Source organism: Scatophagus argus, chromosome 22 (genome assembly GCF_020382885.2).
Source record: "Scatophagus argus isolate fScaArg1 chromosome 22, fScaArg1.pri, whole genome shotgun sequence".
In the NCBI taxonomy this organism is placed as follows: domain Eukaryota; kingdom Metazoa; phylum Chordata; class Actinopteri; family Scatophagidae; genus Scatophagus; species Scatophagus argus.
In genome coordinates, this window is record NC_058514.1 from 12,992,926 (window position 1) to 13,019,758 (window position 26,833).

The following is a 26,833-nucleotide window of genomic DNA, read 5'->3' on the forward strand; positions in this document are numbered from 1 at the left end:
TCCTGGTGTGAGGTAAAGTGCTTAAAACTACTTTTAAAAACTATGTCATTCTGTTATTCCATAATGAAAAGCTAGTCAGAACTTATGTTTCAGACACTTTCTGGATGAGAATAAAACTAAGCAGTCCGAGAGGCACTGAAGCCAAAATGGTTCCAGCTCAGAAATGTGAATATTAGTTTTCTTTAGCTTCTTTAATAGTGGATAACATTAATAATAATAACAAAAACAATGTAAGTCTGTCAATTTCCACATCTATCAGACATCTTGCAAAACAAACAAAAAAATAAATAAATAAATAACTGGCTTAATCAGTTCTTAAAAAATACTGCACTAATTGCAAGTATTTAAAATTGTACTATTATTAGAAATCTTAAAGATGTTTTAATCAAATGTATAAAAGTGGCATGAAATTATCCTTTTCCGCTTTGTTAATGGTTCATTGTTATTGTAACAAAATCTTAAAAGATTTTCCATCCTTTGAGGAGTAACGAAGAGGCTGTTTTTCTCGACTTTCTCCTCACGTTCCTCAGAATGAGCCAATATACGATAAATAAATAAATAAGGACGTGTGGTGCAGGTGTCACAGTAATGCTTAAATTGGTATATAATTTGACTCAAGTCCTTCCTAATAGGCTCCAAACAGGCAGGATTCAGGGGCAGCAGCGTGGACTACATGTCCCAGGCACCCCGTGGCCCCTCCCCCTCGCATACCTCTGCTGTGTGCTCACGCTGCGCTGTGGGGATCCTGCACAGCAGCACAAGTTCCCCCAACCACAGCAGGGGCGAAGCGCACGGCACAAAAGTTTCTCCACAGGAATGGGCAAGTTTCAGAAAAACACCTTTCTTTTACATTTCGCATCTACGGCCCGCAGAACAACCAAGGAGTGGATGTAAGGATCGACCGTGTTGATAAACACGCAGCAGATTTTGGATTTTTCTCCCTTTTTTATGGTGATTTCTAACTCTTTGGATTGGTTGCGCGTCCTCTGAAGAAACGACTAGAGAGGGGTGTACTCTTGTGTGGCCAGAGAAAATGTGGTCCTCTACGCAGCCTCGCAGTTTTGCGGGCTTTGCCGTGGTTTTTCTTCTGTTTTTGAGACTACAGCGTGGATCTGGTGGTAACACAAGGACGTGTCCCACTCCCTGCTCGTGTTCTGGGGAGCTTTTGGACTGCAGTCGGCTGAAAAGGGGCCAAATTCCAGACACGATCCCGGAATGGACAGTTCAACTGTGAGTCCATTTAAAGAGCCATTGTGTGCCTTCTTTCCGTCATGGATAGTTATTGCATTTTATCTTAACTGGTTAATGGGTTCTCACTAAATCGATTTGGTTTCCTTCGGCACACTTGGGCTGATCCACATTCCTGGTGTAGTGAATGAGCTGTAAACCACATAAAGAACCTCGTCTTGCAGAAAAAAAAATCACGTATCACTTCACTACATATACTTGTGCTTTAATTTAATTGAAACTGGCCCTTACTTTACTTTGGATCTTGTTCAGTTGGTAAACTTTCAGGAAAAGTTTCTGGCTCGGATGAAGTTGCAGAACCACATGAAGGTTCGCTTCAGGAATGAAAGTCTTGCCTCTTCACACCTCGTTGCTAGTTTATTTATGTGGCTTAATAGTTTTCATTTAATATACTGATGCCTACAGCAGAATGTCAAGCTGCTTGAGGCCAGCAGGGAAGCACAAGCTAACCTTCAGTGTGTTTTTACACATCAATGTGCTATTGTCAGTCCCTCCTAACTCCTTAGTTAAAGCATAATAATCGAGAAGTCCTCTCAGCGCCTGCAGGTAGTGTTTAAAAATCAGCCTTTCTGGTGTGTCATTGTGCGGTGAAAGCAATTGTAATGGTGCTTGTACTAGCAGTTTTAGTAATGCCAACATAATTAGTAGTTGTTGGACTCCCATAGTACAAAAAAAAATGCAACTAAAAGACATTCATAATGTTTCTAATGGTGTGACAGCATCCAGATTTTTATTTGCAGTGATTGCTGTTGGTGTGTTTCAGTGTTGGTTTAGTGTTCAGGTTTCAAACCCTGAGGCCTTGAAAGCCGCAGAAGCATAAATCAGAAGCAGTCTGTGTACAGCCTTGGACTGTTTCTTAAAGTAATGCCTCCATTACCCTCCTGTTTGTCAAATGGCTCCATAAGCTGAGAGCTCGGCCTGAAGCCTGTTGGAGCCGAAATACCAAATACAACTTTAATGGCATGTTCCTGAGTTTGTTCTACTTCACAGATAATTATTCTTACTGGATTTTTATTGTCCTGTGTTAAGCTGAGGTACTTGATTTTTATTGTCCTGTGTTAGTACTTGATTCATTGCCTGGTCGAAGCTGTTGTCCTGCTATTGCATTTAGTTTTTCTCTTTCTAAAATGTGCAGCTCTGGAAACTTGACGTTGCCAGAGAAAACAGACCCAGCCTGAGCCTCATAACCAAGGCCAGCCTTCCAAAGAAAATGAAAAAAAAAAAAAAAAGAAAAAGTTCCACATGGGGGGAAAATTCTTTTCACTCTGGCATGCTAATTTACGAGTGGCTCTCCAGCACATCTTAAACCCCTTAAACCGCCGACCCTTTGTTTTCCAGCACCCCATTATTTCTGCTGAATTAGCAACTCCAGAGCCAGCGATGGTACTGATTAAGGAGGAGCGTGTAGGATTAGTTCGAAACAAAGTCACAGAAAGAAAAAAGGGGGGGAAGGAGAAAGTAGGAGGGAGAAGAGGTGAAGAGCATGAAGAAGTAGGATTAATCCATGAATATGTGGGAGGCTGTTGAGGAAAATAGGCTACAGATTTTTACCCAGTTTTAATGCCCTTTCACTTTTTTTAAGCTTTAGGTTTTACCTTGAAAGCAACATGTGCATTGAGGGAAAGCTACCATTTAAAAGCTTGATACACTGTGAACTTTAAGTCACAGAATGACACAAAACACACTTTCTGTGGAGGGACGTACAGACTCCTTTGAGAGTTTCACAGACATTTAGCAGAGAAACTGGATGTTTTTTGGAGTCATGAGAAGTAGAGGTAGAAGAAGTAGGTGACATTAACAATTTGTGCGTTTGGTGTAGCTAATGCTAATTTTCATTGGATACTTACCTGGCCATGTTAATGCAATTTTCTAGCTAATATTCAGGGGCTGTGGGACTACTTTTATTCGACCAGGTAATGTTCAGTGAAAAACCAGGATGTACAAGAGTAATAGGAATCCTTGGGGTTTGTGTCTAATGCTATCAATCTACTGGTACATTGTCTACTTACCTGCGTAACATTCCTAAATTTAAATTAAATTTAAAGCAAGGAAACTAAGGAATTGGGAAACTTACTGCTCTGATATTGAACAATATGCATTAAGGGGTTTGTTTCATTAAGTACTTACCTGAAGGTTTTAACTAGATATTTTAGCTAATAGCTATAAGATAATAAGCTGCCACACATAAAAACTAGCAACACTGACCCTCCAAACTCATAATTAGAAAAACATGACTTGTATTTATATGTGTGTCAGGGTTTGCTCTTTGCCACTTGTTCTGCCTGGCTAATGTGCAGTCCACAGAAGCCGATGTCTTCACCTGCAAAAGTGTGACACAACCACTGAGAGTTTTTCTGCCTCCTAGAAACAAAATGGGACTTAATATGAAATCTGCCCATTATTGTAATCTAAAAGGTTACTGACAGCTCTTGTAACCTAAAGAGCGACTTGTTTATTCACTCTTTAGTCTTTGATAAGAAAGTCGCGCCGTACATTTTCACCAGACCGGCAGATAGGCTGAAGCCTGTACCCAGCGATGTTTGTTATCTCGCTCTGCTCAGAGCCTGCTTTGTGAGGGAAGTGGAAGTGTCAGAGCTACTTAGGGTTTATCTAGGGGGTATGATAGGACACCTTTCCCATATGGCCCCTAGCACTGGAACTACAACAACAAAAACAACATACGGCTCTGTGCTCGGAAAGAAAGGGAGGAGGACCAGGGGGTTAGCGAGGCAAGTAAAACTCGGCTTGAGTGGTTCATGAAACTTTCCAGCAAAGAACAAAAACAGGCCCCAGAAAATTCAACAGCCGTGTTTCAGACGTTTGAAAGGCGTCCCTCTCGCTTTTCCCGGTATTGTGAATACATTACCACTTGATGGGTTCTTCCCCTCCTCCCCGAGTTCCTTGATGGATTCCAGATGAGGGAGAGGAGGAGGGGAAGAGGGTGAGGGAGTGTAAAAAAAAAAAGTGTCTGGCACCACGGCGTTGATCGTGCGCAGCAGCGTCAATAACTCCACCACTTTATGGCGCATGGAGCTCCACTCGTCAGACTCCTTGAGCTGGTTTTCAGGCTCCTTTTCAAAACAGGCAGCAAAAACAAGAGTCTCACCCCCGGTGAGCTGCAGCCAAGACTGCTTCAGTCGAGTCCAAGACCAGACTCAGCCAGGTTTGTGTGTCAGGCCCAGATCCAAAAGGGGTTTGGTCAAAATCAAGACATGAACCAGAACTAATTGAGCATTACTCAAGACTACAATAAGCAGTAAGCAACCTTTGTACACATACTTTTACATTTGGAAAGATTGATTAAGACGCTTTCAAAAAATATGCTAGATTCTAGAGGAGTTCTGATAGAAACCTTGACTAATCAATGCACGCATGCCAGAGATTTGGGATGCTGTACACACACAGGATTCTTCAGGTGAAAGACTCAAAAAATGTGTGAGGTGCTAGACAGAAAATAAATCACACACCAATAAAAAGTAATGTTGAATTTGTTCATATTAAAGTCAAAATAGGAATGCAGTAAATATAAGTCCAAACACCAGAAAAGAGATGTGAATCAAGCCTCGGCCAGCACTGAAACCTCAACTCCAGCATTTTATCAACTTCCCTCACCAGATTTCAGCCTCCTTTTCAGCACAAACAGAATCTCTCCCCTCAATAACTTATCAGCTTGTCTGTTTTGGCTCTGCCTCTCAACAGAGGCCTGGATATGAAGTGAGTCGTTTTGGCATGGGCCTTCTCCTCTGTGTTATAAAGAAGGGATAAAATGCCAGCACGAGGCCTTTAACTTGTAGGCCTTTTTTGGAGAGCTCGGATGGGAAGCAGTTTGTTTTGGAACTTTCTCAGTTGCTTTCAGATGTGACATATACGTATCATCAACTGATTCTGCTTAAAATCAGTCCCAACCATTTTTCCCAACCATTCCGTTTCATTCAATCACCATTAGTTTTGCACCATCTCACGGTTTAATTACAGTGAGTTTTCTTTCATCCTTTTCCTCTGTTCACAGTGTTAAGGCACAATAACACAGAGAATTTGTGCATAATTGTGTTTGCTGTGTAGACCAAAATGGAAGATTGCAGCAGCTGAGAAATACAGTCTATGGTGTATACTTTCCCTTAATTTTGCCTTTTTTTCCCTCCCAGGGACCTGAGCCATAACAAATTGCAGGTGCTTGACAGCACTTTGTTTTCCAAACTACAACATCTAAGTGAAATGTAAGTATGCGTTGTGTTCTCAGCGCTTTCTAGAGTAAACTCACAGGATTTTCCTCTGTCACTGTTCTGCATGTGACAAACATTTAACAGTTTCTTTTTCTTCGTGTGTACAGAAAGCTGAACCACAATGAACTGGAGGCAATACCTGATTTGGGCCGTTTTGCGTCACGCATCACAACACTCATTCTGTAAGTAAAGCTCTTCCCAAAGCATTAAATATCTCTCCAGACTCACTTCATCCCAGTCTGGAGGGTAATCCTCAACCAGCATTGCCATCACTGGTTAAAATAGTGAGCTGGGAAGTGGTCCTCCGCCCCCCCACTTTTTGCTTTAGAGAGCAACCCTTTTGGCTGAACCAATTCCCAGACGGGCCAGTTGGAGACATGGCACCCAGCCCCAGACGGGTCATGTGGTTGAAGACAAATGCCATCAGCAGGAATGGAAATGTTTTGTCTGGAAGCTGTTGGTGCTGTTGGTGTATTTTTAACCTGGAGGCAGTGACGTGATGCTGGAAAGAAAGAATATCTGTCATGTGAAAATGACAGAAAGCCAAATTTGGCGATTTAAGCTTCAGTGGATGTATTACGTGCTTCTGTGTGGCCCTGTTTGTGACTCAAATAAGACATGTCTGGATCTATTGCTTTAAAGATGCCACTTAATCCCTGTTTTTGTCTAAATGTGCAGCACAACACAACAGTGTCTTTAAGCGCTTCGCTGATACTGTGAGAGTAAATTCACTCCTGTTGATAAATTCACTGAAAAACATTTGACTTTTCATATTTCATCCCATTCAAACTTTAACCAGAAGGTCCTTTGGAATATGGTTGTGCAATACATGATTTGAAAAAAAAAAAAAAAAAAACACCAGATATTAGTGTGTGAAACCTCAACAATTTTATTTGCTTTCTGTGGCATGCCTTTCCAAAACCAAACGACGTGAAGTTATTGTGGAAGAATGTATCCGTCTCCCGGCGTGATGGGGCGTATTCTTCATCAAGCCCCAACACGATGCTCTGTGGCAGCTGCAAGGCTTTCAGCCATCAACAATCTGTTAGCATGTTTAGTGCCGGAGTGTCACCTCCAGCTACACGTTTCAGCAGGGGAAGATGGGCTAGATGTTTTTTGTTTAAGGAAAGCTTTTTACACCTTGGATGTCATATTTCACTGTATTATATGAAGGGGATTTTTGCCAGTTTTCTTACCAAATTGTAGCTCAGATTTGAATTTGGTTTGGTTTGGCATGGTTTGACATCATTATTTGTTCCACATACAAATGGCACCTGGCCTGAAATGCTGTTGCTCACTTAACAGTTAGAAAGAGGTCACAGGTTCATGTACCACAACTGCTAAGTGTGCTGTCCAAGCACCCTTGAGCTAGTCTGGATTCAAGTGCAGAATTCCTGCAGAGACCCACTTTAAAAATTCCAGACTTTGTCCAAACCATAATTTCTTTATTTGATTTGAGGATGTTGTTCAGTTTGGTTTACCCAGAATTGTGTCACTCTAGGTAAATACTACAGCTTTTTTTGGTGAATAGAGACCTCTGAGCTACAGAATAAGAATAAACACACTTAGATATCTTGAAATAAGACATCTTATGGTGATAAAATCACCAGAGTGGCCCACTAATGTCAGTTAAACAGAAATATCTACATAAGCTTTGCTAACATTAGCTACTTTAGCCACTGTTAGCTGCTGGTCATACCAGACCAACTAAAGCAGTAGTACACCCCCCCCCCCCCCCCCCCCCCCCCCCCAAAAAAAAAAAATAAATTAAATTGAATTTGCATTTTGACTTTTTGAATTAGTTTCTTGGCTCCACTCTTTGAGGTAAACATGTGGTGTATTCTGTGCAAGTGTCACAGTAAATTAAACTGTTTGCAAAGTAATTAAAAAAAACTGTCTTTCAGCCCTCAAAAGAACAATGTGAGCATTTCATTGCATTAATAATGTCAAATTTAAATATACAGTACTATGCTTATGAGCTGCTTTTGTTCTAAAACAACAGTATTACTCTCAAAAACTCCCTAATGTGTCAAACCCAGACTCGACACCGCATTTTGAATCCATTAAAGTGCTGTTGTTGATTGAGTGAGGAGTATAATTCTTTTCAAATCACCCAGAAGCAATAAGAAGAAAAACAGCACAGACAAAGAAGAAACTGAAATTTATACTGGCTCTCTTAATGTCTGTGTTAGCTGTCACCCTCCTCCTTCATATTAGGTGGTGCAGTGAGATTTTTTTTTCCAGCATTTTTCTCTCTCCTTCAGTTTCTTCAAGCTGGGAGGGTAGTAAAGAAAAAAAAAGACCTCTGGGTATCGAATAGCACTTATTCAAACAGCCAGTCAGACAGAGCGGCAGCTCTCACCGACTTCTTTGACCTCGCAGCTCTGAGTAAAAACAAACGGCAATAACCCTGCAGCTGGTAGTAATTGAGTCGTGATCATCTTAATTAATTGAACAATTTCCCAGGAATTTATGGAGGGGGTTAACCCCACCGCCGCTAAATCCCTCTGCCTGTGTTCAGGGGGGTTCAACAAATGACTTGGAGATTCCAGGTTCTGATTAGGTATATTAGGAGGTGAGCCTCTTGGTATGTGTACAGAAACGGCAACCTTGTTGAAGATGAGAATTAAAAACTAGAGCGGTAGCTGTTACAGTATAGGAAGTGTAGCATATATTTTTTTCTTAGTAATGACTTAAACTAACTCCAGTTTTCTATGAATTGATTCATCTTAACCATTTCAGCACTAGATTCAAGACTCTCTTCTGTTCAGAAACAGAACTGAGTAGTCAGGATGTGCAACAAAAGCCACAGTAGCTGAAAGAAAAGCTTGCAGCCCAAGGAAACGTACTTCTCATAGTCAGAAGATGTCAAGAGTCCTGTCCACACAGTTTGAGTGACAGGTGTTCTGAGGGAACTGCACTCCAGAAACACCAGTCCAGAGAGCGTAGAAACAGGCAAAGGACACATTTAAAATCCACTGGTGAACTTACAGTATCTAAGGCTCAAATTTGTATGCCTTTTGTTTTGTTTTTGATTGCAACATAGAAATATGTTGATACATCAAGATTTTTACAGCTCCCCTGTCATTTTATATGAAGGTCCTACAGTTCACATGTCAATACGATCCCTTTTTCTCTCCACTCCAACTGTGAGCCGGCGTGTTAAGATGGTTCAGCCATTTGAGTGAGATATGTGCAGAGTTTAATATGGCTTCTCAGCAGCAAATGCAACCCTGGTTTTCATTACAGGCGCCACTGCAGAGAGAAGAAGTCATCAGATGGCTTCTCAAAACTCTGTTCTTTTTCCAATAGGAAATACCACACACACACACACACACACACACACACACACACACACACACACACACACACACACACACCACCATCACCGCACATATGCACACATACACTATGAGTGAGCCGATTTTAGAAAAAGCGACTTTCCATTTAAAGATCTTTCTCCATTAAAAGAATTAGTCACTGCTCGGTGAACATATCTTTGCTGAAAACGCAAATCAGGAGCAGAAACAAAAAAATTTCACCGAGGATCTTTGGATTTGACATAACAACAGAACTTTTCAGTGTGTAAGTGTCAGTTTCATGGTGCTAGAGGCCAGAAATACTCTGGGGTTTCTTCAAGAGTGCTAGTAGATAGGTGCATGTGTGAAACCCACAGCCTTTACCCACAATTATAAGACTCACATTTCATGAAGTTCTTGGAAGTTTTAGTAAGTCTTGAGACATCAGGATTTGGTAATATTATTTTTAAAAGTTAGCGAAAAAGTGTATAGAATTAAATGTGTAATACACACTTTCTGTGGTTGTAATCACAGCAGCTTTGATTCCGTGTCTGTCTGCTACTTGCCTCACTTTAATAGTATGTGCATATTTGATCAATAACTCAAGATGCCTCAGGCTGTTATTGACACACAGTTGGCCTTCCATTGACTTCTACTAACAGCTGCAAAGCCCTACAGCCACGTTTTGTAATGGCTCTATAATCACGTTATCTGCTAGCAAAGTGGATGAACAAATTTTAAGTGTGTGTAATTAAAGTGTACAATGCTCAGCTTGTTTGTGTGTGGAGACGACAGAGGAGTGCTGACGGGGTGGCAGTGCAGATGTGTGTGTGTGTGGGGGGGGGGGGCACTGGAGTTTGTCGTCTGGCTATGAAGTCACACAGAGTTTATGATGCAAAATAACTAGAATAAATCTGAGAGGGCTGATATGATGATAGAATAGTAAGTTGGTCAGGTTTCTGAACCCCCCCCCCCCTCAGCAGTCAAACCTCAGGGTCCATCTCCTTGTCCTCGAGACAGGAAGTGCGCTCCAGCTCCTCTTCATGGATCTACTTTCCCTCTGAGAGAAACTGGAAAGACTGGTTCCTTTTCGCCAGGCGGCCCTCCTTCTCTCAGCGACCAGTCAGGGGAACATGAAAACTGAGACACGGGTGGTGTGTGCCGCTTTTGTTTGGGACCAGGGGGCTGTGGTGCATGGAAAGCCCACCGCAAATCTCCACACAAAAGAACTGTGTGGAGACAAGTCGGTTTTATTCATAAAGGCCCCTATCCCAGGCTTTGAGGTGTAGGTCAGTGGTGTATTTTCGTTATGATATGAAAATTCTAAATGTTAGAAATATACCAAACTCCATTAAACAATATAACAATTTAAGGCCGCAATGATTTGATTTAATTTCATTCAGCAGTTTCGGTAGAAATTCTGCATTTGTAAATTCTGCTTGTAGTATCTTCTGTCCCCATCCTGAACAGAAAGTCTTTCCCTGCCACAGCACCAAGATTGACTCAAGTGCTAAGCTCAGAAACATGCTCTGGCGGGTTTTATCCCAACAATATCCCACAATCCAGGCTGCCAGTCGTCTTATATCCTTGTCAGCTGGTGAATCATACTATCTTTGTGTTTAAAACGTAAGATTTCCAAAATAGTAATAGTAAAAACAATAACAACAATAAGATTAAAATGATTATATTTATCTACATAATTATATAATAATATTAATATTAATCGTAGCAGTGGGCATCAAGCAGAACAACAACAGGAGGTCCTATCAAGATTGATCTGAACCTGTAAGACCAGAACGCATAGACTCCAGGAAGAGGCCAAGTTAATAAAATGCCTTAATGGGACATGAATGTGTAGAGAAGGAGAGGGAGAGGAGGAGAGAGATGTGTCATGAGAAGCCCCAGTCCAAGCCTATAGCAGCACAACCAGGGGTCTAGCCTAAGCCGGCCCTAATCTTAAGCTTTATCAAAAAGGAAAGCTTGCCTCCCGGACCGAGAAAATGATTCCACAAGAGAGGAGCTTGATAATGTTACCACACAGTGTTTTGAATAGGAGGGACTCAGTTTCACAGCAGTGTGGTGCCATGCTGTCTCATGTTTGCCTGAGGTGGATGACATGAGAATAAAATCTGAGATCAAGATTGGATTAACCAGCAGAGTCGGTGAGTGCAAAGGCCTCACTGATACCTGATTTGCATCCTGAGATTTTTTTTTTTTTCAACTAGAGACGATGTGCTGGAAGACATTTGTGACCAGAGGTTTTCTCAACTTGTCTTTTATTTTTTGTCTACTTGTTTATAACTGACTGACTGAAGTTAGTGTTTCAATATAAAACTCGTAAGTCATAAATTTAACCGCGGTCAGTTTAGTATTTCTGCTTGAAAACTTAATAAAACAATGACTCGGTTATCAGAATAGTTTACCATGAATTCTCTGCTGATTCATTAATCTGCTAAAAGTTTCTCTCTTGTCAAGCAGTCCAGTAGTGTGTGTCGGTTGACTGACACACTCCAACAATAAAACATTAATGATACTACATCCACAGGGATGTGCTCAGTATGTTTTTGAGGTCTGCTGGAAAAATTAAACACAAAAACTAACAGCTCTGGTCAGTAAGGTGTAGCTGGAGGGGGGGTGTAACCATCTCAATGAATACTGAAAACGAGGCCTGTAGTCTGGGGCATTGGAGGGAATTCCTGCCTCCCCCTTCACTCTCTCCCTACTGCCGAGTCTCATACACAAAGAGTGCACTGTACAGGCTCTGTTTATAACCAAGCAGTCCCTGCACTGCAATTTAGGAGGCGTGCAGCTCAGGAAATTGCTGGCCTCTGCCGAGGCATGCTTTCACTGAGGGAATGGTATTCATCAGCTATGTAATTGGCAGGTTACTTTTTTAAATACCTTGTTGGTAATTACCTTATAAACAAAATAACACATCAATAAACCCAAAGGTTCCTTGAACCTGGTGTGAGGAGCAGAAACATTGATCACACTGAGCAATTTGTTGGCTTCCTTGAAATATAAACGCAACATCAGCAAAGAAAAAAAACTGACAGCATTTCACGTTGGGTGGTAAGTTTTAGGTGTGCAAGCGCGTGAGAGTTTCATTTTTTAATACTGCAGGCTAATTGAGGGACTTGACTGTTTGTCTGTCAGGAAACATGAAGCTGGTGTGCGCCACTAGTCAAACACACAGTATTTTTGTCATTTATTAGAGCGCTGGTGTCTGTATTTTCAGAGCAAACAACAGGATCACCAGGATCTCTGTGGAGCAGCTTGGGCCCTTCCTCGCTCTGGAAACGCTCGACCTCAGCAACAACAACATTGTGGATATCAAGGCCAACTCCTTCCCCGCTCTGCCTCTCAAGAACCTGTGAGTGTCACCAGTTCTGTTAGTGCCCCCTTATGCAGCTCAGGGAAAACATATCACCCAAATCAATTAGTGGGTCCTAGTGCATCACAGAAATCCATGACACAGCACAGCAGTAAATGCATCACAATACCACACATTTTTCTCATTGTGTTCTCATGTACAGTAGTTATTGAGAAAAGCCCGAAATGTATATTTTTTATGTTTGTAACTAACCACATGTAATAAAGGTTTTCATTGCGTCTTTTAAATCTCTGTCAGATTCCTGAACAACAATCGTATCTCGTCGCTGGAGACGGGCTGCTTCACCAACCTGTCTAGCAGTCTGCAGGTTCTTCGGCTGAACCGCAACCGTCTGTCCGCCATCCCGGCCAAGATCTTCCAGCTGCCCAACCTGCAGCATCTGTAAGCTTTCAAATATCACAATCAATGCTTCAAATCACGATGATTCATTTTGTGTCTTATTTCAACATCTTGATACTTTCTGAGACTTTTCAGACATTGTAAGAACTTTCGATCTTTTTGCTGTCTACACACTAGTTTGAAGGCTTGTTATTTGTAAAGCTGAGGGTACACAATACCTTGGGAAACGGACTTCTGTCTCTCTCATGGCACAGCCTCCTCTGATTGGCTAGCACCCAACCACTGTATCTGTGTGACAGTATATCATTATGAAAATATAATTTACCCACATATTGATAGGTTGTTAGCATTTTAGGAAAAATTAATATTGGCTCGTTTCTGAGAGCCTCTCCACCCTAAAATCAGTACTTTCATGAGTACAGATGTACAGATCACAACATTTCCTGCCATGTGTGTGTTTTCCTTGCTTGTCCTCTGATGCTCAGTGTGTGTTTCAGGGAGCTGAGTAGGAACCGGATTCGCAGGGTGGAGGGCCTGACGTTCCACGGCCTGCATGCTCTTCGCTCCTTGAAGATGCAGAGAAATGGCCTCAGCCGCCTGATGGATGGAGCATTCTGGGGCCTCAGCAACATGGAAGTCCTGTAAGCAAATTTACAAAGGATTAAGATCTGTTCTTTCATTATGACTTAAATGTAGTATAAAATCTCATTATGTGTGTGTGTGTGTGTGTGTGGGCCTGCAGGCAGCTGGACTACAACAACCTGACAGAGGTGAGTAAGGGCTGGCTGTACGGCCTGCTGACTCTGCAGCAGCTCCACCTCAGCCACAACGCCATCAGCAGGATCCGACCTGATGCCTGGGAGTTCTGCCAGAAACTCAGTGAGCTGTGAGTCCATTTTTTTTCTTCTTCCCTCCCTTTTTTTCCCCCCTCTCTCCCTCTCGTTATTCCCTCCTCACTTTCCATTCACACTCTGAACTCGCAACACTTCTCTGTGTCGCCCTCTCCTCCTCTCTAACACTCCCGCTTGCCCTCCCTCACGCTCGGGTTCCCCCACACTCACACACACACACACACACACACACACACAAAGCAGCGTCTCTTATGCTCTGCCAGCCAGTGCCAACATATTACACACCCCTTTGCGTCTTCTCTGTTCTTCTGTCACTTGAGCCAAAAACATCAAGAACATCACCCTCCGGAAGTCCCACTTATTTTTCCTTTTGAAATCTATTATTATTTGCTTTTTTTTTTTGGCTTGTGAAACGCTAAATTACCCACAAACTTGAGTGATTTCCCACCCATCAACACACATTCCTGGAAGTGGACTGAATTTCCTTTGTTGTGGCTGTTGTTTACAGCAGCGGTCAGTTCAGTGTTTGCCATGTCTGCAGTGTTTTTCACAGATAGGTTGTTGTTCTTTTCCCCCCCTCTGCATCTCTTGCTCTTATCACATGAACCTGAGAATAAACAAGCCGCCTTTTGGCTGGGAACATGCCCCTCTATCTGATTTATCCTCATCTGAGTTTACTTAGGAACTTGCTTCTCAGAGTTATTTGTTTCTGCTTTGATCTCATCAAACTCGTCCAAAAAAGGTCGTCACAAATTAATTAATAGAAGCAAATAACAGACAGCTAAATGTGTACATGAGGTTGGACTTCAGAACTTTCAAATTAATTAAAGGACTGAAGGAATTTAGAAAGTGAGACTTTATATGTATTATAGTGCTGTAAGGTCAAGTACATTTTCTCAAAAGAGCAAGAAAGCACAAAACGGCAAACCATGTGATCGTAGAAGAGGTTCAAGACAAAGGAAGTGATGTACATGAAAAATGTAACCAACTACAGTAACAGTATATCAAGAGATTATCTTGTGGTTTTTTTCTGCTCTTCAGGTTTGATGTGTACTGTTCTACTGTTCTCATGTTACTGTTTTTGTTGACTGTCCAACAGCAACCTCTCATCCAACCATCTGTCCAGACTGGAGGAATCCAGCTTCGTAGGCCTCAGCCTGCTGGACGAGCTCCACATTGGAAACAACCGTGTGAGCTTTATTGCAGACGGAGCTTTTCGTGGCCTCTCCAACCTTCAGATGCTGTGAGTTGAATTCAAAAGTCCTATACAAAACATCCATATGAGTCATTCCTGGGACATGTGTCAAAGTGATGATAGCTTTGTTACCAGATTTAAGAGTGGTATTGATCTTCTCATTGACAAAGAAAAGGGAACAAGTGCCATTCCTAAAATGTTAAACCACTGCATGTATTTATACATGCTGCTCTATTGCCCCTCCAACTCTCTTCAAACCCACCTCCACCATCAATCCTCTGCCTCAGCGGAAATATCCTGCCTGATTTGTTTTGGGGATGTGAAATAGATTACTGTGTTGAGGTCTCCCCACACACATTAAAAAAAAAAAAAAACCCTCCAAAAGGCACAACCTCGACCTCAACAACCCCTCCACCTCTTCCCTTCCTCCAGCCGACATCTACCCATCCCCCTTTCCCACAGAGAGACTCCATAACATTTGCCCTGGTTTTTTAACTGGAACCAAATGTGAGCTGTGCTGCTGAGGTCACCGTAGGGCAGGTGTGCAGTTAGGTGGACATGGATTGCTTCAGGCCTTCAAATCCACCACCCTGTCCCATACGCACATGCACGCACACCATTACTCAATCTCAATCAACTGTAACCAGACATGCCATGGAAGAAAGTAACTGTTTGAAAGTATTAGATCAGCTCAGGGATCAAAGGAGACAATATGTCTTGGAAATTTGTGGCTTTTAGTGATGTTATTACTTTAATACTGTGTATTTAATTGTTTGGTGTCTGTAGCAGGAAAAAATACTCTTTCAGCTGTCACAGTTTGAGTTTGATAGTAGAAAATGCTTCAAGTAACATCAACATTAATTGTCAGGTTTTTGGTGTCACTCCTTCAAAATCAGAAGAGAATATTTTTTTGTTTTTTTTTTGGTTTTTTGCCCTGATGTTCAAAAATCAGGGAGAAATCCACTGAAATTAAGTCCTTTTTCTTTTTGTGAGAGGTACATCAAAGCCAGTTGCACCACCTGTTAACTTTAAACTTGGCCTTGTTAAGTAATTACTAGTTCTTAGATTTGTTTTTACAATATATTTACACCTACGCTGTCTGCTGCCATCACGCAGCTAACTGAACCGACAAAACTTCTGTTAGTTTGCTAGTAGAATGTCTCATTTTGACTGACTGGGTGTGAATGTTATAGTAACAACTAATCTTTACTATTCTGTGTGTTGAGAACAGTTTTATTTATAGTTCCACTTAAAAAAAAAAACACAAGTTATAGCTAACTAGGCTGAGTTAGGATTTGGAACAGATGGTGCAGGTTAGGTTCTCATTGAGGAGCAACACTCCTTTTGTCACATGAAAACAGCACTGTCACAGTCACTGTTGAGGGACCTTAATTTGATTGGAAGAAGTTTTGGTCACCAAAGAACCCGTATGATGTGTGAAATATCACAGACTCATAATGTATTTAATGGTGGATGGAGGATCTGTGGCAGCATTTCCTTTGTGGGTCACTCACATACATTGCATGCAGAGTATATTTATCCACTCAAATGAAGTTTAAAATGCAACACATGGTGTATTGCAGTGTTTCCTTGTAAAATTTCTTTTTCTATACAACAGAGAAAAGCCATTGCAGACTTTTAAAAGTGCCGCAAAGGCCAGGAAGGAACTTCCTGTAAGGCATAGAGCCTCTTTGAATATAATTTTAAAGTCTCAAACATTTTCCCACTCACACGAAATGTAAAGCCGCATAAAGTTTTATTAACATCGCAACTGCAGTTGTTTTCTGGGTGTGGATTTTTTACAATGTGGTCTGTCTTTGTTTCTTTGGAAAGGGATCTGCAAAAGAATGAAATCTCCTGGACCATTGAAGACATGAATGGGCCTTTCTCTGCATTGGACAAGCTGAAAAAACTGTGAGTTCATGATCAGCATAACATGTTTCACCCTCAACTGCGTGACTTAATGAAACATGGACATGAAATAAGGACACCGAGTAAAAGTGAAGTCTGGAAATTGATCAGATTCTTTGTGGTTCTCCCAGATTTCTGCAGGGGAACCAAATTCGCTCGGTGACCAAGAAGTCTTTCTCTGGCCTGGACGCGCTGCAGCACCTGTGAGTCGGCCTCACATTTCACTGATTCCAAAAACCCGAACTGTAAACTAAGCAGGGTGAATCACGCTGAGACATAGAGGCTGTTTGTCAGAGTGGTACACCCAAACTGTCTTCTCCCATTCGTCCACTTTGATGTGGAGTCAAGAAAAACACTGCCATTAGTATCTTTACATGCGTGCCAGACTATATCGATCTCTTAGGCAAGTCGAGGAAACAGTGTGTGTGCATGTGTGTGTGTGTGAGTGAGTGAGTGTACAACAGCTGCATTTGATTCTAATTAGAGTTTTTTCCCAGCCATTGCCAGAGCTCAAAGCAGCAGAGTTGGGCCTCTGTTGATTAACACAGCAAACTGCTGCCCAGAGTTTTATTGTTCTGGAGCCCAGACCTTTTTCTTCCCTCGATTGAAGTTTTTGCAGCCTTCGCTTTATACGGCTGATGTTGGCAGAAAAAACTGCCGTCTTTCTGTGAGGATTTTAGCAGTCCTAATTTCTCTTTTCTCTTTTCTCCACAGAGATTTGAGTAATAATGCTATCATGTCTGTCCAAGCGAATGCTTTCTCTCAGATGAAGAATCTGCAGGAGCTGTAAGTGTGATCATTTTAAAGGCAGCTTTAGTTAGTGTTTCATTGTTGATGTGGGACAGAACACCAGGTGAAACTCATTATAGTCTGCTGGAAAGTCGGCACCGAATGGTGCTTAGTTCAGTGTTGGTAACAAAAGGATAACTGCCATAACTTCCAGTAAATAGCAAGACATTTTTTTCTTTTTTAATGTGTTGTAATGGATCATATGTTAGACATATTTCTCGCAGTTTTAAAAAGTTTTGTGTTGTGTCAAGCATTGTTCATAACCTATGCAAGACCAAAACCTCTGAAAAGCAACCATTAAAAGTGACATTGCTGCATTGTGAATAATTTTTGTCTGGTATCTTGGCAGACGTCTGAACACCTCTAGCCTGCTGTGTGACTGCCAGCTAAAGTGGCTTCCTGTCTGGGTGGCAGAACAAACCTTTCTGCCCTGCGTCAATGCCAGCTGTGCCCACCCACAGATGCTAAAGGGCAGGAGTGTGTTCGCCGTCAGCCAGGAGGAGTTTGTGTGTGGTGAGTGATGCATTCACTTGGTCTAACACCTTTACACATACATACTGCACTGACTTAAACACCACCATCTATCCATGGTGGGTTTTCCGTTTATGAACTGACCCAGATTGTTCAGTATTTTCCTCCCCAACTCCTGAACAAGCTATTGAGTGTCATGAAGCAACCGTTATGGAAATTTACTAAGTTTACAGCTTTCTTGGTTACCAGCAGAGTAAACTATTGAGGAAATAGTTCAGTTCAATTTTTCCCCTTTCAGAGCTTCATCTGCCAATGAAATGCCAAAGAAATTGCCAAACATTGCTAAATATTCCAGATTTGAACACAGAAATTGTTATACAGCAATTTCAAATTCTCCCTTTTGTCATTTTCCCAGATGACTTTCCAAAGCCTCAGATCACAGTGCAGCCGGAGACCCAGTCAGCCCTGAAGGGCACCAATGTGACGTTCATCTGCTCTGCAGCCAGCTCCAGCGACTCGCCCATGACCTTTGCCTGGAAGAAAGACAACGAGGTCTTGAACGACGCTGAGATCCACAACCAGGCCCACCTGCGCGTGCAGGCAGGTGTGGGAGGTGAGACGGAAGTGACAGAGTACACGACCACCCTGCAGCTACGTAACGTGGAGTTTTCCAGTGAGGGAAAGTACCAGTGTGTCATTTCCAACCACTTTGGCTCATCATATTCCACTAAGGCCAGACTCACTGTCAACAGTAAGTTTGAGATGGGAGAAACCAATTGTTTGGAATGTGTCTCTGTCTGAAAGGTCCATAAAATGCCTGACAAAGTCTTAAATGATCTAAATGTAAGGTATTTATCTCATTTCCAGTGCTCCCCTCCTTCACCAAGATGCCAATGGACCTGAGTATCCGTGCTGGAGCCACAGCCAGGCTGGAGTGTGCCGCTGTTGGTCACCCTTCTCCTCAGATCGCTTGGCAGAAAGACGGAGGCACTGACTTTCCTGCCGCCCGTGAACGCCGTATGCACGTCATGCCAGAGGATGATGTGTTTTTCATAGTGGACGTAAAGACTGAGGACATAGGCATTTATAGCTGCACGGCTCAAAACACAGCAGGAGCTATTTCTGCAAATGCTACGTTAACTGTTCTAGGTGAGAAGCAGCATTGTTGGAGCAGAAAGTCACACTCTCCATTTGGAATCCCTGTCTTAGGTTCAGAGGCTTGTACGAAGAATAGATAAGCTCTGTACACTCCTTGTCACACTAACGTATTCTGTTGCTGTAAACCTTTTTATAGAAACGCCCTCTTTCTTGCGGCCCCTCATGGATCGCACTGTGGCTAAAGGCGAAACTGCTGTTCTTCAGTGCATAGCTGGCGGAAGCCCTCCACCAAGGCTAAACTGGACCAAAGACGACAGCCCACTGGTAGTGACCGAACGTCACTTCTTTGCAGCTGCCAACCAGCTCCTCATCATTGTTGACGCTGCAGAGGCTGATGCGGGGAAGTACACCTGCGAGATGTCCAATACGCTGGGCACTGAGAGGGGGAACGTTAGGCTGGCAGTTATACCAAATCCCAACTGTGACTCTGGAGGACAAGGTGGCATTGGAGTCAGCATGGTGAGCGGGGCAGGATCGGACGATGATGGGTGGACCACAGTGGGAATTGTCATCATAGCTGTGGTGTGTTGCGTGGTGGGCACATCCCTGGTATGGGTGGTTATCATCTACCACACCCGGCGACGCAACGAGGACTGCAGTGTCACCAACACAGGTTGGTTCTTGATGGCTTTTCATAGTTGGAATCTCATTTTATCCATATGAACAAAAGCTTCCTTGAACTGTACAAGGACTCTCTTCTTTCCACATTTAATGTCAATCAAACTATAAAAATGGAAGTGTATGATAAAACTTGATGCTCTTACTTTCTAGATGAGACCAACCTGCCTGCAGATATTCCCAGCTACCTGTCATCCCAGGGCACACTTGCTGACCGACAAGACGGCTACATACCATCAGAAAGCGGGAGCAGCCATCAGTATATGACTTCATCAATTAGTGGCTTCTACCTGCAGCCTAAAGACATGAATGGTAAAACACCTGCCCTGTCTTCTTTGTCCTAAAATTCTATCCTTAAGCATTACATTTTTCGTATAAGATATTTTTACTGTGGCCACACAGGTCTTTGTCAGCTGGATACAGGAAGTGAAGCAGATCTGGAGGCAGCAATCGATCCTCTGCTCTGCCATTATCAAGGTCCAATTAGCTCACTGCTTCGTCGAGACAACATGTACCCCACTGACCCATCAGAAGTCTTCCCAGGTCTTTACAAATTATCCGTCAAATGGAAAATGTTCTTTTCGTCAATGTCCTATTCAGAACATTCTGTCCAACAATACATAAAGCACATTCATTGTCTCCGGACTTCATCTTTCTTATTTTCTTTTTCACATGGAACTAATAATTTTCTTTTCTCTTTTTTTTTTTTATTTAATCTTCAGGCTGTTCCATCGACCAAAGGCCCGTCTGTATTGACTCCTACACCGGAAGCCTGAAAAGCTCTAAAAGGAGGGACTACTTCCTGTCTGAGCATTTTGACCTCTGCTCCTCCACTGTCCTGATGCAGCTCCCCAATGCCAGTCTCCATCATGGCCCTTCCCACCAGCAGAGTGACCGCCGACCGTCCATGGAGGAGGGAGAAATCAACGACTACGGGAAACCTCATGACTGTCTTTCCCCTTGCAACACCTTCATGGGTAGGTCTTATGTTAACCTGTTTTCCAAACTTTTGCAGATTTTTCCTGTGTTGGTCTGACTTCTTCTCGCACCTTTCTCACTCAGGAACGTTTGGGAAAGCTCCATGGAGACCTTACAATGACCTGCACCCAGGCTCTGGCCCACCATCAGTGACACATAATGGTATAACTCTGCATGAGAATCCTTACGCCGCTCCAGATACCGAGTCAGACCAGGAGGAGAACGGTCTCACCAAGGACTCAACATCAGAGCAGAGCAGCAGTGTTTATGAACAGCCATTTGACAGCAGCAGGACTGGTCCCATCCCACAGTGCAGAACGAGCACTTAGCTGAGTGACTCTTGTTTTTCAAGAAGAGGATGACCAAAAAAAAAAAAAAAAAGAGAACATTTCTACCTCACTGAATGGACACTTTTGCAATAAAGGACTCCTCAAATGTGCAATGAGTGAATGTAACGGACAATTTGATGTTCCTAATGAAAAGCAAAAAGGAGCATTTTAGCAGCTGTTCTTTAAAGATGCAGCTTCAGTTAAATAATATAGATGATTATATACATTTTTATAAAAAGTTTATTATATTTTGTAAATTGTATATAAACAGATTCCATTATTTTTGCTTACCTTTTGTGTATGAGTATTTTGCAGCCCTGCCTATTCCATTATTCCAGCTTTGAATGAAGCAGTGTTTTGCACATATGTAAACAATAAAAACACCTTAATGTGTGCTGCTACATTCACTTCAGTGCTACGACTTTTCAGTGTTGTTACCGTCTTTATCAGGCAGGACATGTATGAGAGGTTTTGAAGACATGGTGCTAGTGATGGGTGTCATACAGTGATGTTTTAGAGCAGAACCACAGACCGCCAAGGGCGCTTCAGCTCTGTCATCAGTCGGCCTCCCACTAAGAGAGAGACAGAGAGCACATTTAACTGTTAGGTATCACAACCTGGTTCAAAGAAAGACTGGGCAAGAGTGAAAAGTGAAAAATTCAGCATTCAGCAGGAGCATGATTTAAATAAGTACTGCAAATATGATGATAGAAATACATCTACTACTGTTGTTGAGTTTTAGAATAATTATAATAGAAACAAATAATAGCATACACAAGACATCAGTATTGAGCACACACACTAATTCTGTTGTAACTCCTGTATCAACTAGTCCTACCACTGTTAAGATCATTAATACTACTATTACTATTAGTAATTACCATTGGTCTGTTACTACTACTACAATTTACTGCATAGTTCACTACATTTAGGACAAGCCCTGCTGCCGCTTCTGCTTTTACCAGAATAGTATACTAGTAGTAGTTGATAGAACTTCTATTTTAATAGTAGTAATGACAGTCTGTCTTAATACCTTGTTCATATGACCATACAGATTTTAAAAGAGTTAATGTCACATTCCTCTTTTGGCATTATTTTTTTCCTAGGATAGCAACAGAATAATCGAATCATAGCAAATTTTTCCCCTAACTTGAACCGTCAAGAATGTTAGTTGGATGAACAAAGGTGACTTGTCATCAGCATCTTAGGAAAATCAATGCCTCCTTTACACTGGCCATGAAGTAATCGCTTCCTAATACAATTTATGGAAGAGATGTGCAAGAGTTCCACTTTTGTGCAAAATACACACTTCAGAATCCATTTAAGAATTAATTAATCAACTAAGAAGGTGTTTTTGAACCAAAGACTATCAAAGAGTATTCATGAACCCCATCTTTCAGTGGACATGTGAGTATTTTGTTAAGACAGAAATCTGAACACATCTTTTAAATGCCACCACTACACTTAGTATTACTTTCCAGAGCAACAAAGTAGGACAAGTAATACTCCTGTTACTCCTCCTTCCAGCCTATTATTCTCCAGCTTTCCCAATGTTACTTTTTTAAAAGGATCCAAATTGAGATCTTTTTCACATTTCCTGTGCTCTCTTCCTTCACAAAGATGCCAACGGTCCAGAGTATCAGGAACAGCTAGGCTCGATGGGCCACCATTCCCCTCAGGTCGCCACGCAGGATGAATTCCATTAATAGTGGTTCTATTAATAAAAGAGCTCATAATTAAATACTACTTAAAATAATTATATGTCATTTATGTTAAACCCACAAATTGCTGTCAGAACAGTATGGCACAATATATCTTAGCCCAAACTAGACTCTGTTTGCTGAATGACTCACCTCTTCTGCCTCCCTCCCACCCTCATCCCCTCAGCCCTTCTCGCCTGGTGGTTTGTTGTTTCAGGCCTCTCCTCTTCAACATGAGGGAAAAAGGTGTGCTTGTGCACCGGGCTAGCTGTTGAAACTTGCACTTGGAAAGCGTCTTGCGGCTCCCTGCCTGCCACAGTGGAGTAATGTTTACGAAATGGCAGATTCACGATGGTGGTGCCAGCAGTTGGGGGGTGAGGGGTTTAGTCAGATCCCCTATTCAGGGACTGTTGTTTCAGTCTACCATTTAATCTAGCAGTGTGAAAAGAACTGGAGTGAAAGGTAGTAAAATGGACTTGTTGTAATCATATGCACCCTAAAGGTCTGTGTTTGGATTCCTGCTCTCATTCAGTTTGTGTATGGAAATGCTGATGATGAGATTTGCTTTCATAGGATGTGTTCTTTCGCTCCCATCCTTCTGGCTGACTAATGTTTAAGTACACCTGGCTGTTGGCTGCGCTGTGCTGGCTTCTATGCTTTACCCCTCTGTAAAGGAATGAGGGGGTTTGTTGGAAGTCTTGCCAGTTCTTTGAGCAGGCTGCGATTAAGACAAGATGGTAGAGCCACACACATCCAAACACCTGGGAAACAGCTGCTGCTGCTGCAACATTCAAGGACCAGTCCATTTCTAGCTAATAACCTTATCTCAGTGCCATGTTAGCTTAGAACAGAAACTGTGTCTGTAACAAATCTTATCCCTCAGGAGGGGTAAGTGAGGCCCACGAGAGATTAATGATAAACTCAAGACTCTGATTGCACTTCTTTTTGAACACAATGTGGTGATGTTTATAGGACTGACACATTGTATTGTTTAGAAGTAAATTTTCAAACCTTTGTGTGGGCAAAATGATGTATGATGAGCTGGTGATGCATGTAAGATGTGTGTAAACATACGTCAGATCAGAACAAAAAGTAGTTTTAGTAATTGTGGTCACAGTTTTGGGGCTTCACACCAGCTCCACTAGAGCAGTGATGGGAGTCAACCTAAAACACTTGAAACATTCATTTTCATGTATTTCATGTATTTGTCTTGTTCCCACTGACAACTGGCAAAAGATGGAGTACATGATTTTACCTTAAAACAATGCAAGAGGCTGGGTTGGTGTGGCTGATTTGCTCTATGCATATCTTGGATTGTACCATATTTATAACTTTTTTAAAACAAAAAAAAAGGTTGGTGGTAAACTTAACTCTTGGTATAACCACCAACTGTATTTGATGTGTTTGCCACAGTCTCCTTCTGTGAAGCAGATGGTGGAACTTTAGAACATCACTCAATCAAATGGCACCCACCAATAAAACAAACAGAAAAAGAAGAACAACGTTGCATGGATTCAAGGATGGATGAATGTGAGAGAGATGGAGTACCTGCCAAAAAGGCTACAAGTTTGTACAAGTATCTCACTGAATGGGAGGAGGCTTATCCATAATGAAGAACAAGGTCGAACCAAGTCATGCTTTCTGTAAAACATGCCTCACAGATTTATACTGTGTATATGTACAAACATGCATTTTATACTTACATATTTTAAATCTGAATTTGAATGCCTTTTGTATTTTCATTTATATACAGCAGGGATGTTCAGAGGATTTCATTTTCAACGAGGTATCTGACCCTGACCACTGTATTCTTTTGCTTAATTTAGGATTCACCGTGTTCCTATGTCTAAATGTAAAGAGTATGGACAAGTGGATAATTGCCCTTATTTTCGAATTCCAAAGACTCGTATGTTCAAATATCATAGCATTATGTAACAGGATCCAGGAGGTCATGGCCATCTGATGAACGTAGGTCCAGTATTCCCTTTCCTTTTCACTCTGTGTTGTTCTATACCAACGCCTGAGCAAAGTAACTTTTTCTGTTAAAAACAGTTGCCTGATGTGGCCAAAAATGACACAGCAAGCCAAGCAAACCTAAACAGTGAAGTTAATAATATATATAATAATAATAATAGCAATTTAACCCATATTCAGCATAAAAATATTCATTATAGAATCTTTAAGCATTATAAAAAGTAGATTAATTAAGTAGAATATTAAGTAGAATATTGTCATGTCAGAAAGAAAAGAGCCTTTTTTTAGTGGAAAAATCCCACTACAATTCACTGCTACACAGTATTGTTCTTTATATACATGCCAAATACAACAAGTTCACACACGTTTTACAGGAGTTGTCAATCGACATCATGAAGGAAATCTGGTCTAAGAAAGTAGGCAAGGCAGGCTGAGGGAAATCAGATTAAGTGCTATGTTTTATTACAAAATGTCTCCAAGACTGTGTTGAAAAACTCTGGTGATAGTTAACCGTGTAAAAGGATCTGAGAGGGATTTTTCCTTGAACTGCCTTGCTCAAGGTCACTCAATAGCAGTTGTGGGAAGAAAGTTTCCTCCCCTTTCAGAATTTAGCAGCTGGTCTGGTGGATTCAAACCCTCTTTTCAACAAAACGTGATCCCTTCCTTGTAGGCAAGGTTTTACACTTCACTAAACTATGCGTGTTACAATTAAGCGGGTGGATGTAATTCCCCTCAGAATGGTTTATTTACTCCTTAAGGAAAGTCTCTGAAATTGCTGCAACCAAAAAACAATTTGTGGCCTAACAAGCGAGTGAGGCGTAGAAGGTTTCCACTTTTAAAAGACACTGTGGATCCAGCAGTCTCCTGCAGAGTCTGCAACCAGCGACAACCTTCACATTTCCAGCCAGGGGGAAAAAGAAAACACCAGCCAGATTGCAGAATAATTTCCCCCTCTTTGATTTCGCGTCCAGAGAAATGAGACAGGAAGTTGACTATTCCTCCAGACCACCAATGACTGGCAGACGTCTGATGGAATCCCCTACCCCCTGATCTCAGATCAGTGTCTGATCTCCATAGCCTTACCCCAGAGTGTTCACTTTAGGTAGTGACAACACTGATCCAGGGTCAGCTCCTCAGGCTATCTCTGCGCTCGATACCCCAGAGACTGAGCTGAGAAAATGAATTTAACATGCCATGGCCTTATCTCATTGCCAGACACTCAGAATTTTGTAGCTAATTTGCTTTCATTATTGCCAGATGTGGTGACATGCAGACAGATGTTTATTATATTAAATAGCTAAAGGCGGCTTGTAGAAATTATTATTCCTCTGTTATGAAGCTCAGGAAATCTGCTGGAGGATTGCTGTCTGACTTTTACAACCACTGAGCTCGTTTTAACATTATATATGCTTTGTCAGTACTATCACACAGATTTAAAAAATGAAAAGACCCCAGCGTTCGGTATGTGAGGTCACACTCACTTTGTGTCCGACTTCCCAACTGTTGACAGACAAATCCAACAAGATTTGTGTTGTGTTGCCGTCACAGAGGGTTTTTGTTCTCCCTGGCTGATTTGGGTTTTCCTCTTATGTGACAAAATATTTCAATCATTCGCAGATTATCTTCAGGCTTGGTGAGAATCTTTTGGCCATATCAAATCAGAGACACAGGATTCACTCGGTGCAAACACCAGCTGCAGCCAAATTAAGCTTGGAAACACTGAGCTGCAGAAATCCCACGGTCATATAATATGTTCACACGGGTTGCCATCAGTGCGAATCCCAGCACGGACTACATAAAACCTCATCAGACCCCATCAGACCATCTCTTTTCAATCTCCAATCCAGCCAGGGCTCTTTGTATGATTAAAAGCATATACAAGGGCTTTGCATCTTGCAGATGTTGCCATAAATCACTGGTTGGCCCTGCCTCTGCAACTGGCTGCTTGACAAATGTTCCACAATAACTGCAGCCCCCACCCCACCCTTCCAGTAAAAGAGAAAGAAAAAAATAAAAAGGGGTAAAAGAGAGAGAAAAAAAGGGCCTGGAATTTCTACCCGGCTGCTTGTAACTCTTTCAGGACTATTGTAAAGTCTCAGCCATGTCAGCACAGGTGGAAACCTGAGGGGTCGTAAAACCAGAAAGAAAAAAGCCCGCCCACTCCAGGCTTTCTCTCTCCCAACAATGTCTTAAACTCCCTGCTGTCCCAGCCAGCCCTCCACTGTGACTAATTCCATACAAATCTAAAGAGCTAAATCAGTCAGGCTGTCTGTGTGTCTGCGAAAGGCAGTAACCAACACCCCCACGCCTGTAAAAGACACAACCGTAATGGCTGAGAGGGAGAGCAGGCTGTGAA

General features: G+C 42.0%; 1 protein-coding gene across 1 annotated transcript; it reads left to right on the plus strand.

Annotated features, from left to right (window-relative positions):
* The first annotated feature begins 734 nt into the window (after positions 1 to 734).
* lrig3 (leucine-rich repeats and immunoglobulin-like domains 3) lies at positions 735 to 21,210 on the plus strand. The gene is made up of 19 exons (XM_046379298.1): positions 735 to 1,230; positions 5,394 to 5,465; positions 5,579 to 5,653; positions 12,009 to 12,143; positions 12,402 to 12,545; positions 13,001 to 13,144; positions 13,246 to 13,389; positions 14,454 to 14,597; positions 16,383 to 16,463; positions 16,592 to 16,663; positions 17,175 to 17,246; positions 17,599 to 17,762; positions 18,136 to 18,471; positions 18,588 to 18,869; positions 19,015 to 19,491; positions 19,650 to 19,808; positions 19,899 to 20,039; positions 20,219 to 20,473; positions 20,559 to 21,210. Exons 1-19 carry the CDS (start codon positions 1,034 to 1,036, stop codon positions 20,801 to 20,803), a joined length of 3,339 nt encoding a protein of 1,112 aa, XP_046235254.1. The 5' UTR covers positions 735 to 1,033; the 3' UTR covers positions 20,804 to 21,210.
* Positions 21,211 to 26,833: the final 5,623 nt, after the last annotated feature.

Coding starts and splice junctions, on each gene's coding strand:
- lrig3 (XM_046379298.1), top strand. CDS start 1,034: ATGTGGTCCTCTACGCAGCCTCGCAGTTTTGCGGGCTTTGCCGTGGTT. Junction 13,145..13,245: donor CTCAGCAACATGGAAGTCCT/GTAAGCAAATTT, acceptor GTGGGCCTGCAG/GCAGCTGGACTACAACAACC. Junction 13,390..14,453: donor TGCCAGAAACTCAGTGAGCT/GTGAGTCCATTT, acceptor ACTGTCCAACAG/CAACCTCTCATCCAACCATC.